Here is a 15,432-nt window from a genome sequence, read left to right on the forward strand (position 1 = left end):
GCCTCCCTCAAAAACATAACAAAATCCAGAGTGCACAAGCTCTCTTTACACCTTAAAGAACTGGAAAACCAACAACAGATTAAGCCAACCCCATGCACAAGAAGGGAAATAATCAAGATTAGAGCAGAGATCAAGGAGATAGAAACTAGTGATACAGTAGAACACATCAACGAAACTAGAAGCTGATTCTTTGACAATGAGCTCAATAAACCACTGAATCCAAAAGAAAAACTAATCCAAAAAGAAAAGAGAGAAGACCCAAGTTAATAAAATTGTGAATGAAAGGGGAGAGATCACGACCAAGCCAAGGAAGTAGAGACAGTCATCAGAAATTATTATCAACAGTTATATGCCAGTAAGTTAAGCAACCTAGAAAAAATGGATGCATAAACTTATATACTTTCCAGACTGAATCAGGAAGAAATTAACAACCTGAATCTAGTAACGAAATTAAAGCAGTGATCTGAAACCTTCCAAAAAACAAGAACCCAGGACCTGACAGATTCCCTGGGGAATTCTACCAAACATTCAAAGAAGAAATAGTACCTATTCTCCTGAAGCTGTTTCAAAAAATAGAAACAGAAGAAAAGCTTCCAGACACTTTCTAAGTAGCCAGCTTCTTCTGATCCCCAAACCAGGCAAAGACCCCACCAAAAAGGAGAATTTCAGACTAATATCCCTGATGAATGTGGATGCCAAGATTCTCAACAAGATCCTAGCTAATAGGATCTAACAGTACATTGAAAAGATTATCCAGCATGACCAGGTGGGATTTATCCCTGGGATGCAAGGGTGGTTCAATATTTGCAAATCAATCAATGTGATAGAACAAATCAGTAAAAGAAGAGAGAAGAGCCACATGGTCCTCTCAATAGATGCAGAAAAAGCATTGACAAGCTATAGCATCCGTTCCTGATTCAAACGCTTCGAAGTATAGGGATAGAGGGAACATTCCTCAACTTCATAAAATCTATCTATGAAAAAACCCACAACGAATATCCTCCTCAATGGGGAAAAGCTGGCAGCCTTCCGTTTGAGATCAGGAATACGACAAGGATGCCCACTCTCACCACTCTTATTCAACATAGTACTAGAAGTCCTAGCAACAGTAATCATACAACAAAAAGAGAGAAAAGATATTCAAATTGGCAAAGAAGAATTCAAACTCTCTCTTTGCAGATGACATGATACTTTATATGGAAAACCCAAAACCCCCCACTCCCAATCTACTAGAACTCATACAGCAATTCAGTAATGTGGCAGGATACAAAATCGATGTACAGAAACCAGTTGTTTTCTCATACACTAGCAATGAAAATATAGATTAGGGAAATTAGAGAATTGATTCCATTTACTATAGCACCAAGAACTATAAGATACCTGGGAATCAAGCTAACCGAAGAGGTAAAGGATCTGTACTCAAGGAACTACAAAACACTCATGAAAGAAATTGAAAAAGACACAAAGAGATGGAAGAGCATTCCATGTTCATGGATCAGAAGAATAAACATTGTTAAAATAAAATGTCTATACTGCCTAGAGCAATCTATACTTTCAGGGCCATCCTGATCAAAATTGCACCGGCATTTTTCAAAGTGCTGGAACAAACAATCCTAAAATTTGTACGGAACCAGAAGAGACCCCAGATAGCTAAGGAAATGTTGAAAAAGAAAAACAAAACTGGGGGCATTATGTTGCCTGATTTCAAGCTTTACTACAAAGCTGTGATCATCAAGACAGCATGGTACTGACATAAAAACACACATTGAACAGTGGAACAGAGTAGAGAGCCCAGATATGGACTCTCAATTCTATCATCAAATAATCTTTGATAAAGCAGGAAAAAATATACAGTGGAAAAAAGTCTCTTCAATAAATGGTGCTGGGGGGCGCTTGGGTGGCTCAGTGGGTTAAGTCGCTGCCTTCGGCTCAGGTCATGATCTCAGGGTCCTGGGATCGCGTCCCGCGTCGGGCTCTCTGCTCAGCAGGGAGCCTGCTTCCCTCTCTCTCTCTCTGCCTGCCTCTCCATCTACTTGTGATTTCTCTCTGTCAAATAAATAAATAAAATCTTTAAAAAGAAATAAAATAAATGGTGCTGGGAAAATTGGACAGCTATGTGTAGAAGAATGAAACTGAACCATTCTCGTAAACCATACACGAAGATAAACTCTAAATGGATGAAAGGCCTCAATGTGAGACAGGAATCCATCAAAGTTCTAGAGGAGAACATAGGCGGTAATCTCTTTGATATCGGCCACAGCAACTTCTTTCAAGACCTGTCTCCAAAGACAAAGGAAACAAAAACAAAAATGAACTTTTAGGACTTCATCAAGATCAAAAGCTTCTGCACAGCAAAGGAAACAGTCAACAAAACAGAGAGGCAACCCATGAAATGGAAGAAGATATTTGCAAATGACACTACAAAGGGCTGATATCCAAGATCTATAAAAAGCTCTTCAAACTCAACACACACAAAAGAGATAATCACATCAAAAAATGGGCAGAAGACATGAACAGACACTCTCTGTAGGAGACATCCAAATGGCTAACAGACACATGAAAAAATGTCCATCATCATTAGCTATCAGGGAAATTCAAATCAAAACCACATTGAGATACCACTTTACACTAATTAGAATGGCCAAAATTAACAAGACAGTAAACAACATGTGTTGGAGGGGACGTGGAGAAAGGGGAACCCTCTTACACTGTTGGTGGGAATGCAAGTTGGTGCAGCTACTTTTGGAAAACATTTTGGAGATTCCTTAAGAAATTAAAAATAGAACTTCCCTATTCAGGATTGCATGGAACACTGGGTGTGGTGCAAAAATAATGAATACTGTTATGCTGAAAATAAATTTAAAAAAAAAAAGGAAAAAAAAGGAAATTAAAAATTGAGCTACCCTTTGACCCTGCAATTGCACTGCTGGATATTTACCCCAAAGATACAGATGTAGTAAACGGAAGGGCCATCTGTACTACAATGTTCATAGCAGCAATGGCCAAAGTTGCCAAACTGTGGAAAGAGCCAAGAGGCCCTTCAGTGGACAAATGGATAAAGAAGATGTGGTCTGTATATACAATGAAGTATTATGCCTCCATCAGAAAGAGTGAATACCCAACTTTTGTATTAACATGGATGGGACTGGAAGAGATTATACTGAGTGAAATAAGTCAGGCAGAGAGAGTTAATTATCATATGGTTTCACTTACTTGTGGAGCTAAGGACCAACACGGAAGACACTGGGAGATGGAGAGGAGAAGTGAGTTGGGGGAAATCGGACAGGGAGACAAACCATGAGGGACTGTGGACTCTGAGATACAAAATGACGGTTTTGGAGGGGAGGGGTGGGGATTAGGTGAGCCTGGTGCTGGGTAGTATGGTGGGCATGTATTGCACGGAGCACTGGGTGTGGTGCATAAACAATGAATTTTGAAACACTGAAAAAAGCATAAAATTAAATTATTTACTTATTTTTGATTTTCAGCATAACAGTTTTCATTTTTTTTCACCACACTCAGTGCTCCATGTAATCCATGCCCTCTATAATACCTACCATCTGGTATCCCAACCTCCCACCCCCCACCACTTCAGACTCCTCAGATTGTTTTTCAGAGAACTTCCCTATGACCCTGCAATTGCACTCCTGGGTATTTACCCCAAAGAAACAGATATTGTAAAAAGAAGGGCCATCTGTACCCCATTGTTTATAGCAGCAATGGCCACGGTCACCAAACTGTGGAAAGAACCAAGATGCCCTTCAATGGACAAATGGATAAGGAAGATGTGGTCCATATACACTATGGAGTATTATGCCTCCATCAGAAAGGACGAATATCCAACTTTTGTAGCAACATGGACGGGACTGGAAGAGATTATGCTGAGTGAAATAAGTCAAGCAGAGAGAGTCAATTATCATATGGTTTCACTTATTTGTGGAGCATAATAAATAGCATGGAGGACATGGGGAGTTAGAGAGGAGAAGGGAGTTGGGGGAAATTGGAAGGGGAGGTGAACCATGAGAGACTATGGACTCTGAAAATTAAAATTTTTTTTTAAAAAGGTATCATTTGACTTTAATTTTCTATTACCAGTTGTCTGTGTCAATATATAGTCTCATTCACATAACTGGGTTGATTTAATTATACCTATTGAAAAGAGAATAACCACAAGACTATATAGTAATATGTTGAAAGTCATAAGAGGTCAAAGTTTCATTTTTTTCAAACAGATCGTAATTAAATCATATATAAATTGGTCTTCTAAAGGGTTATAGTCTACCAATAAATTTTTAAAGACATTTTTAAATGGAAAAGAAAAAGGAGTTGCATAAAAATGTAAGTAAAATAACAGCGTATCAGGTACTGATATTGATGTGGTTCTAAAATTACATATTTTTATCCATTTTAAAATGTAAGCAAATAGTCTTAATATGCAAATGGATTTAATTCAGCTTTTTGTTATTGATTCATTAATGAAATAATGTGCTTGTCCCTGAAGGCATGGTATGTAACTGATAATTTTCTACTATGAACCTAAACTAACTTTGTGCATAAACATGTGTATTTTGGCTTAGAAGGTATCAACATCCTAATAACAAACTTATAACTAAAATGGGAACAAATTAATTTTTTGAAGTTTATCAGTACATAATTTTAGAGACTTAGAATGATATTCTTCCCAAAACTAGGCAAGCACATAATTTGAAAATATTTTCCTTATATGAATGAACTCTGTTTTCTCTGTATTAGTTAATAATAAATTAATAAATATATTAATAAAGTAATAAAAATCAATTATTTTGATTCTTTTTTGTTTGACTCAAACCTCTTATACCCAGAATTCCAGATTTGGAAGGATCCTTAAAAATTATCTAGTCTGATTGACCAAACTAATTTAATGGTTTAGTCACAATTATAATGTGAACTCGGACTCCAAGGATTTTTGGTATTGATTCTTCTGTTTGTTTATTTATTTTTTAGGTGACTGCACTTCAAGATGAAAAGAATTCATTAGTTTCTGAAAATGAGATGATGAATGAAAAACTTGACCAGTTGGATGGCTCTTTTGATGATCCAAATACAATGGTTGCAAAAAAGTATTTTCATGCACAGTTACAGCTAGAACAATTACAGGAAGAAAACTTCAGGTAGCATTTTTAATAAAAATCCTTCCACAGAGTTCTGTTAAACTAGAGGTGTAAAATCTTATCAACAACTACTTATTAAGCATTTTACAGTATGCTGTAGCATCCTGGAGCTTTATAGCATGCTTAGGACACTAATCCAGCTCTGAAAATACCGAATGGTACAGGTGGTTCCTGCCTTTACAGGGCTTGCAAGCTAGGTAGGCAAGTGGGATATGTCTATAAAATCAAAAAACAATTCAAAATAACTTTATGTAATAAGGGCCAAATGAAGGCCATGTGCAAATGCAATAGGAGTTAAAGGGAGTGACTGCTGAGGCCTGGAGAGAATGGGGTGTTTCTTCTGGATGAAAGGGAACCTGATAATAAATGGAAAAAACGGAAATCTTAAGCTAAAAAAATGCTCTTTGAACTTTTATGTTTCTTCTTTGGAAAAAAAAAAAAAAAGGTGTTACACATCTTGCCTTTAATAAACATTGTCTCTTGTGTGCTTGCTGCTGAGCCTGGAGCTATAAGGCCTTGAAAATAGGCACTCTAATTGCACTCTATGACTTTTTTTTCCTTCTTTTATTGTAATATCAAACTTAAACACAAAAACAGTTGCAACAATGGTGCAAAGAACTCCTTTATTCCTTTTATTCAGATTCCACAAGTGTTTTGCATTTTTTCCCCATTCGCTATCACACTGCATATTCTTAGGGATTTGCGTATTTTTTTCTGAACCACTTGAGAGTAAGTTGGAGCCATGCACCTTTATCCCTATATGCTTTAGCATGTATTTCCTAAAACAAAAAGAACTCCCTTCTAAACCATAGTATAGTGATTAAAATTAGGGAATCTGTCATTGATACAATATTATTATTTAATCCACAGATCATATTCAAATTCCATTAGTTGTCTCATTGTCTTTTATGACTTTTTTTTTTCCTGGTTCAGAATCCAATCCAGGATCATGCACTGCATTTATTAATGGATTCTTCATGATCTATAAATCCGTAGTATCATCATTAATTTAATTGTGAAATTGTCCCAGATTTGACCACTGGGAGCCCTTTGAGTTGGCCCCTGTGGCCTTTCACCGGTTACAGTCCTTCGAGCACTTTCTTACTTTCGGGTGCAACAAAATATTCTAGACTCGTCTCTTCCTTTCCCTACCCTGCAGTCAGCCGTTTCTTTAAGGATCTCTAATTCCTTTTATGGACAGTGTTATTTAGAAACAAAGATCCAGTGCTCCACATGAGTTTTTCTGTCATTGCTTGGAGGCCCCTTTAGCGTACAGAGCTAAGAAGTATGCTTGCCTATGTTCACATTTACACCGGCTTGTGTTCATATGCTTATATGGACACATGTCTGCATTGGTTTTTATGTCTCTCACTGTGAACAGTGAGCAGTGATCTCATTTTGATATCCTTCATTTCAGTTCTGTGTTTTCATGGTTCATTCTGATCTTCTCCATTTCCATACTGGAAACTCCTTCTCCAGTGATGGGAAACCTGGCTCCCATTTTCCTCAATATATGTACTCATATACTCAATTCCAAAGCACATAGAAAGTAATTTAAGAATAGCTAACCTTATCTTTGTCTTAAGCAAACTATTAATAAGACTTCAATATGTTTACAGTTCTTTTGCAAGGTAAGATTTATGTATTTGAGATGAAAGTTCCTTTATGCTTTTTCTCAGTTGACACCCACCTCCCAGAGGCTAAGTATTCTTGTGATTATTTTTTACCATAGATGAGTTTTCTCTGGTCTAGAATGTTAACATTAACTGAATCATGCAGTATGAACTCCTTGGTGACGGGCTTCCGTTGCTCAGCATGTTTGTGAGCCTTCATCTATGTTTTGAATGTATCTGTAATTCATTATTTTTTATGCCTGAGTTGTATTCAAATATTTGGAATTATTCCACGTTATACACACTTTTTTAAAAATTTATTTTTTTTAAAGATTTTATTTATTTATCTGACAGAGAGATTACAAGTAGGCAGAGAGGCAGGCGGGTGGGGTGGGGGAAGCAGGCTCTCTGCTGAGCAGAGAGCCCCATGCGGGGCTCTATCCCAGGGCCCTGATACCATGACCTGAGCCAAAGGCAGAGGCTTAACCCACTGAGCCACCCAGGCGCCCCATACACACTTTTAGTTATCCATTTTCCTTTAGATGATGGGCATTTGGGTTTCCAGGTTTTAAGTAAAACTAGACTGAACATGGTAATATAAGAATTTTGTAGACATTTTTTATTTCTCATTAGTAAATATATAGTGGTATTGCAGAGTTATATAATAGTTCTATGTTTAATTTAAAAGACACTGCCTAACCATTTTCCACTGTGGTCATAACATTTTATCCTTCCATGAGCAGAGTCTGCTCTTGTTCTGCCTGCATAGCATAATTCTTATCTTTTTAACTAAATAGTTCAGTAAGAGTATCTCCTTAGGGCTTTAATTGGCATTTTCCTGATAACCAGTGATGTGATAAGCCCCTGTTCCTGTGCTTACTAAAAATATATCTAGAAATATATATCTTACTAGAAATATATCTTGCTATATATATAATATATATATATATATCTTACTAGAAATACATCTTACTAGAAATGTATCTTATGGGGTGCCTGATGACTCAGTGGGTTAAAGCCTCTGCCTTCAGCTCGGGTCATGATCCCAGGGTCTTGGGATCAAGCCCCATTGGGCTCTCTGCTCAGCGGGGAGCCTGCTTCCTCCTCTCTCTCTCCTGTCTCTTTGCCTACTTGTGATCTCTGTCTGTCAAATAAATAAATAAAATCTTTAAATATATATATATTTAAAGATTTTATATATATATATATATCTTACTTGGTGAGTTGTCTCTTCATACTGTTGACCTGTTTTTAAATTGGGTTATTTGTCAATATCAATTAGTTGTAGGAATTTTTAAAAATCTGGATGCAAGTCCTTTGTCAAATATGTGTGTAGTAATATTTTTTTTCCCACTCATTCTGTGGCTTGCCTTTGCATTTTTTAAATGGTGACTTTCAATGAGTAGAAGTTCTTAGATGAAGTCTATTTTATCGATATTTTTAATATTAGTGTTTTTGTATCCTGCCCAAGAAATCTTTGTCTACTTCTGTGCCATGAAGATACTCTCTACTGTTCTCTTCTAGAACCTTCACAGTGTTGTCTTTTACATGTTGTCTTTTACATGTAAGTCTATGGTCCATCTTGAATTGATTTTTTTTTTTATAAAAATAGTGTACAGTCAAACTTTATTTTTATTTTCCATATGGGTATTTAGTTGTTACAGTATCATCATTCAAAAGAATTTTAGTTTTACTCCACATTGCTTTGTACCTTTGTGAAAAATGATATAACCATAAAATTTGGGTCATTTTTTGGACTTTTTAATTCTTTTTCCTTTATCTGTTTGTCTTTATACCTATGTGGTATGGTCTTGATTACTTTAGCTCTAGAATAAGCTTAAAATCAGGTAGTATAAGTATTCCAACTTTGTTCTTTCTTTTCAAAATTTGTTTTGGCTATTCTGTCTTTTGTATTTTCATTTAAAATTGAGAGCTAGTCAGTTTCTATTTAAAAAACCTTTTGTGATTATGATTTAGGTTGTATAAAATTGATAAATATATTGAGAATTTCTATGAATATGGTATCTTCATTTATTTAAATCTTTAATTTGTCTCGGCAGTGTTGTGTTGTTTCCAGTGGAGAAGTCTTGTATGTGTTTTATTAAATTTATTCCATAGTAGATGCTATTACATATACAATTTAAGTTATTCTGAAAAGTGGCTGCAAGTATGTACAAGTGATTTTTTTATATATTGAAATTGATCTTTTATTTTGAAACTTTTATGTCTTATAAAGTTTCTTAGTTCACTTATTGATTCTAGTAATTTGTTTGTATAGAAAATCTAAGGCATCCTCAGTCATCTCATCTATTAACAGAGCTTTACATCTTCCTTTTATAATTTCTGCTCTCTATTTGTTTTTCCTTAATTTAGGAAAACAAATTTCCTTAATTTGTTTTTCCAGGTCTTAGGGGGAAAACACTCAGTTAAGTACCATCAAGTATAATACTCACTGTAGAGTTTTCTAATGTGCTTTTTATCATTTTGGAGGAGTTCCCCTTTATATCTGGCTGCTGAGAGTTTTTATCATTAATTGGTATGATTTTTGACATGATTTTTCTACATCTTGAAATGACAGTGTAGTTTTTCTTTTTCATTCTTTTATTATGATCGTTTAATTTTTTGAATGTTGAACAATCTTATATTTCATGGTTAGATCAGTTTGGTCATACTTATTTTGCATATATATGACTGGATTTGGTTTGCTGATATGTTGAAAAATTTTTTGATTATCTTCATATAGATATTGGTCTATAACTTTTTTTCTCTTGTAATATCTTTTTCAGGTTTTATTGTCAGAGTTCTTCTAGTCTCATAGAATAATTGGGAAGTGTTCTCTCCTCCTCTATTTTCTGAAAGAGTTTATGTAAGAATAATAATATTTCTTCCTTAAATATTTGGTAGAATCTATCAATAAAGCAATCGACCTATAGTTTTGTGAAAGGGCTTTTAATGACAAATACAGTTTTGTTAGTAGTCATAGGGCTTCTCAGGTTTTCTGTTCCATTTATGTCAGTTTGATAAGTTGTGCTTTTCAAGGCATATGTTTATTTCATTTAAGTTGTTGAATTTATTGGCATATAGTTGTTCATAATATTCTCTTATCGTCCTTTTAATGACTGTGGAGCTATATTGATATTCACTTTTTCATTCCTGATATCGGTAATTTGTGTTTTTTCTCATTTTTCTTGGTCATTCTTACTAGGGTTTCATCAATTTTATTAATATTTTCAAATACTTTATTAGCTTTCCATATTACTAGTTTTAGATCTCTGTTCTTTCTATTTACTTACTTTGAATTTAATTTGCTGTTCTTTTCCTGGACTCTTAAGGTTGAAACTTGGATGATTGATTTCAAGCCTTTCTTCATTTCTAATATAAGCCTTTAAAACTGTAAATTTTCCTCTAAGCACTGGTTTAGCTGGGTGTCCAAAGTTTGACTGCCTGTCTGTCTGTTGTTATTCATTCTCAAATATTTTCTAATTTCCTTTGTGATAACTTCCTTGACTTGTGTGTTATTTAGAAGTGTGTTGTTTTATTTCCAAGTATTGAAGGCTTTTCTAGACTTCTTATTGTGGGCTAATTTCAAATTTAAGTCTCTTATGTTTAGAGAACATATTTCACAAGATTTTGGTCTTTAGATACTTATTAATATTATTTTATTGCTCGGCATGTTGTGATGACTGTTCCATTGGAACTTGCAGAGGATGTGTATTCTGTCGTTTTTGATTGACATGTTCTATATGTGTCAAATCAAGTTGGTTAATAGTGTTGTTCAGAGCTCTTCTGTATTTTTACTGATATTTTTGTTTCTGTCATTTATTGGAGACTGGTATTAAAGAATGATTGTAGGTTTGTGGATTTCCGCCTTTGATTCTGTCAGTTTTTGCTTCATGTATTTTAAAGCTATATTTAGGCATATACACATTTATGATATGGCTTTCTAATGATTTGACCCTTTTATATTTATATGTCAGTTTTTGCTTCATGTATTTTAAAGCTATGTTTAGGCATATACACATTTATGATATGGCTTTCTAATGATTTGACCCTTTTATGATATGGCTTTCTAATGTTTTGACCCTTTTATAGAGAAATATCTCTATCTTTAATAATACTCTAAAAATTAATTAAATACTTTAATAATACTCTAAAAATTTATTTTGTTTGATGCCAACATAACCACCCCAGTTTCTTTTGCTTACTGTTTGCATGGTGTTTTTTTAAAATCTTTTTAGTCTATCTGTGCCTTTATATTTAAACCATCTCTTGTTATTAGCATATATTTGAGCCTTGCTTTGTTATCTAGTCTGATGCTTTCTGCCTTTTTAATCGGTGTGCAGTCTGTTTCCCTTTTATGTAATTTTTGTTACAGTTATATTTAGGTCTGTCAGTTTGCTGTTTTTCATTTGTCATATCCTTTTGTTTTTCTTTTCTGCATTTCATTGGGTAAATTAAATACTTGTTTAAATATTTGCCTTTATTCACTATATTGTCTTTTTACTTTTTGTTGTTGCTATAGAGTTTAAGTATTTATCCTTAATTTATTATAGTCTACTTAGAGTTACTATTTTACCACTTCTCATGTGATATATATTTTTGAGTAATTTTAATAAATATCTATATATTTTCTCTTTATCTTATGAGATATTAAAACTCTTACTAGAGTTAGAGATAATGAAGCACAGTGTTTCAGAAGTGAAAATAAAAATTCAGAACAATAAGTTTATTCTCAGCCAGTTTCAAATCCAGGAGCTGAAAGTGTCTTAATCCTTAGCCTTTCTATGTTGAGTGTGGAATTAAAAAAAAAAAAATTTTTTTTTAAGTATGCCTTGCTAAGCACATGTCTCAGTAAGAAAACAAGTGATGAAAATCACATTATAAGTACTTGTTTTCTTTACTCAAGGCTTGAAGCTGCAAAGGATGATTACCGTGTTCACTGTGAAGAACTTGAAAAGCAACTAATTGAATTTCAGCATAGGAATGATGAACTGACTAGTCTTGCTGAAGAAACAAGAGCCCTGAAAGATGAAATAGATGTTCTTAGGTATGGCGTGTCTAAATATAATGATGTCACTTCTAAGTTATTCGTTAGTCATTTTGGTATTCCACAGTCTAATCAGGGATTCTTAGGGTGATTCCTGTGTATCAAGTACTGGTCAGTTTTTATCCAGGCTCTTAGTCTTTACTTATTTTATGTTTGTTGATGATAATTTCAGTTTAAGGATAATATTCAATTCTTTTAGCACAATTTTTTTTTTTTTAAGAGAGGGAGGATGAGGGGATGGTAGGAGTAGAGGGAAAGGGAGAGAGAGAATCCCAAGTAGGCTCCACTCTTAGCGCAGACCCAGACATGGGGTCCATTCTCACAATCCTGAGATCATGACCCGAGCCAAAATCGAGAGTCAAACACACCCAACCAACTGAGCCACCCGTGGTAGCACAATTTCATGTTAAAATTCATAAACCCCAAATGATACCTTTTTCTTAAAACTGTGTAAGCTGGGAACCACCTTTAGATACATTTAGCTTGACCTCCTTGTACTCATTAGTGTATCTTGTGAACTTTTTACATAAGGGAAAGCATTCTCAATCCATGTTTTGGCATTTGATATAAAATAGGTATAGGTAAGTATCTTAATATTTATTTCAGGGTTATCCCAAGGTTCTCTTATTCTCTTTGACAGTATATAAAATTTTTATTTGGCTTTTGCCTATGGAATGTTAATCAAGTAAATAGACTATCTATATACTCGTTATATTTTCTGTTAAATTTTCTTAATGGGCCATTTTGTTGCACAGTTTTTCTGTCCATTTGATATAAAAATATTTATACCCATTCGTTTGAACTTGCATGTGATGGAAAGTGATTTGGTTTATGTATTTACTTTTGCTCTAGCCTAGTTGGTCAGGTAGATACAATTCTAAAGCAAAGTGCTTTGTCAGACAAATTGTAAGTTGAGTCAACATCCTAAATATATCAAATACTTACTAAATGCTAGACACAAAGCAAAATTGGCCTATAAGCTACAGAGGAGCCTAGAATTGTTCAGTTGAATTTGTAAAACCATTCTTTTTTACACATTGTGCTGTATGAAACAGTTTGATAATTTAGTATGCCAAATTCAAGACATTTTTGTTTTGATACCTTTGCAACAAGAAGGTTCAATGATGGATTTTAGTCTTTTTCCAAAGCTCCCACAAAGTTTATTTCTTTTGTCTGTCTTTTTCATTTTCTTTCTTTCTTCATTCCTTTTTTTTCCTTGTTTCAACCAATTGATTATCTGGTTGACTAATTTTACAGATAGAATAAAATTTCTTTATGCATTTACTGGTTCTTACCCAGTAATGTGCAGTCTTTATTATTGTAGGGCCACCTCTGATAAAGCAAATAAACTAGAGTCAACAGTCGAGATATATCGTCAGAAACTACAAGATCTGAACGACCTTCGCAAGCAGGTGAAAACTTTACAAGAAACAAACATGATGTATATGCATAATACAGTCAGCTTAGAAGAAGAATTGAAGAAGGCAAATGCAGCACGTACACAGTTAGAAACATACAAGAGGCAGGTAAGAAAATATCTTAATTTTTTTTAAAAGATTTTATTTATTCGACAGAGACACAGCGAGAGAGGGACCACAAGCAGGGGGAGTGAGAGAGGGAAAAGCAGGCTTCCCACTGAACCCAATGCGGGGCTTGAACCCAGGACTCTGGAATCATGCATGACCTGAGCCGAAGGCAGACACCCAACGACTGAGCCGCCCAGGTGCCCCAGAAAATATCTTAATTTTTTTAATAAAATCAAAAGAGCTCAGCTTTCTTTTGATTCCTTTTGATACTTTCAGAATGATAGAGATTTGAAGAAACATTGCCTGTAGCTGGCTATGAACTTATGATAGATTTCTTCTACCTGTAATTTTAATTCCAGGGTTGATGATTGAATTTAAGTTATCTAGGTCTTTCCCTTTTTACTGTCTTCTGAGCTTATATATATTTTTGGGCATTTTATTGCTTATTAACATTTCTGGTAACCAGTAGTAATTGCCTGGAGAATGGAGCTATAACTGGTGATACTCTGTTTTTCTATTTATCTGGCAACCTGGAGAAACATTGGAATAGAAGACTGATTTTTTTTTTTTACTAAATTATTATTTGGGTATTTTAAAATTTAGGCTCTTATTTACATGCTATTTCTACAACTATTTAGGATTACTTATTCTTATTATAGATTTTATTTCCAATCAGTTTCTCATTTATTAAACTCTAAAAACTATTAATATTTTATATTTTTGTTATCTACTTTTGTTTCTGACAAAAGGTTCAAGATCTTCACAATAAACTTTCCTCTGAATCCAAAAGGGCAGATACACTAGCATTTGAAATGAAGCGGCTTGAAGAAAAACATGAAGCTTTACTTAAGGAAAAAGAGGTACACATGAATATAGTTGATGCGTAATATGTCTGTCTTCTCTTTTAGTGTTTAATATTATCCTTGCTGTTCTAAGAATGGAAGTCATGTAAATCAAATCTTCTGTCTTACTCCCAATCCAAGTGTTGCTGTAGAAGAAAGTAGTAGAAATTTACTGTGCAGTGTTGTTATTCCTTCATGAGGGAAGATGAAGTCACAGAGGCAAGGCCATATGTCTCATTGCATGTTTTCCCATTCTAGACCATTGGCTTCTCGAGAGCAAGGGCCACAGATTTTATTTTTTAGTGGCTTTATTGAGATATAATTTATATACCATAAATTTCACCCACTTGAAGTGCACGATTCAGTGGTTGTTAGTGTATTCCCTGTTGTGCAGCCCTCACCACAGGCACATTTTAGAGCACTGTCGTCACCTCGTTAGTGTGTGTACTGGCAGCGCCCTACATTCTGGCTCCCCTCCCCTCAGCCTTTGAAACCATTAATCTACTTTCTGTCTCTGAAGATTTGGCCAGTTTGTCCAGAATATGTCATCCTACACGGTGTCAGTTTTGTGACTAGATGCCTTCACATAGTTTTAATGCTTTTAAAGTTCATCCATGTCATAGCATGAATCAGTACTTTGTTTTAATGCTGAATGATACTCCATTCTGTAGACATACCACATTTTATTTATCCACTCATCATTTTATGGACATTTGGGCTATTAAACAAATAATGTGGCTATGAACATTTATTTACAAATGTTTATGTAGACATGTATTTTCATTTGAGTACATACCTAGGCATGGTACTGCTGGTCATATGGTAACTATGTTTTACCTTTGAAGGAGCTACCATGCTGTTTTCTAAAGTAGATGAACCATTTTTAATTCTCAGCAATTTCTAAAGGTTTTTAATTTCTGCATATCCTTGCCAACACTTATCAGACTTTTAATTTTAGCTATCCTAGTGAGTATGAAGTGGTATCTTATTGTGGTTTTGACTTGTATTTCCCTAATGACTAATGATGTCGAGCATCTTTTCATGTACTTATTGGCCATTTGTATGTCTTCCCTGGAGATATGTCTCTTCAAAACCCTTACTCATGTTTTATCTAGGTTATTTGCTTTTTTATTGAATTGTAAGAGCTCCTTATAGATTCTGGATATAACTTCCTTCCCAAATATACGATTTGAAAATATGTTCTTTTATTCTGTGGGTTCTCATTTTTTTGGTGGTGCTATATACAATTTCATT

At 34.5% G+C, this 15,432-nt stretch overlaps 1 protein-coding gene across 3 annotated transcripts in view; it reads left to right on the forward strand.

Annotated features, from left to right (window-relative positions):
- HOOK1 (hook microtubule tethering protein 1) overlaps positions 1 to 15,432 on the forward strand; it is a 70,438-nt gene that overhangs the window by 30,745 nt on the left and 24,261 nt on the right. For all 3 annotated transcript variants that reach the window (XM_004751650.3, XM_013055640.2, XM_004751649.3), the window contains 4 exons: positions 4,984 to 5,150; positions 11,670 to 11,810; positions 13,135 to 13,336; positions 14,086 to 14,196. In XM_004751650.3, the coding sequence (XP_004751707.1) occupies positions 4,984 to 5,150; positions 11,670 to 11,810; positions 13,135 to 13,336; positions 14,086 to 14,196 (621 nt within the window). The remainder of the gene's footprint in view (positions 1 to 4,983; positions 5,151 to 11,669; positions 11,811 to 13,134; positions 13,337 to 14,085; positions 14,197 to 15,432) is intronic.

Source organism: Mustela putorius, unplaced genomic scaffold (assembly GCF_011764305.1).
Source record: "Mustela putorius furo isolate JIRA1106 unplaced genomic scaffold, ASM1176430v1.1 tig00003853_pilon_pilon_pilon, whole genome shotgun sequence".
Classification (NCBI taxonomy): Eukaryota; Metazoa; Chordata; class Mammalia; order Carnivora; family Mustelidae; genus Mustela; species Mustela putorius.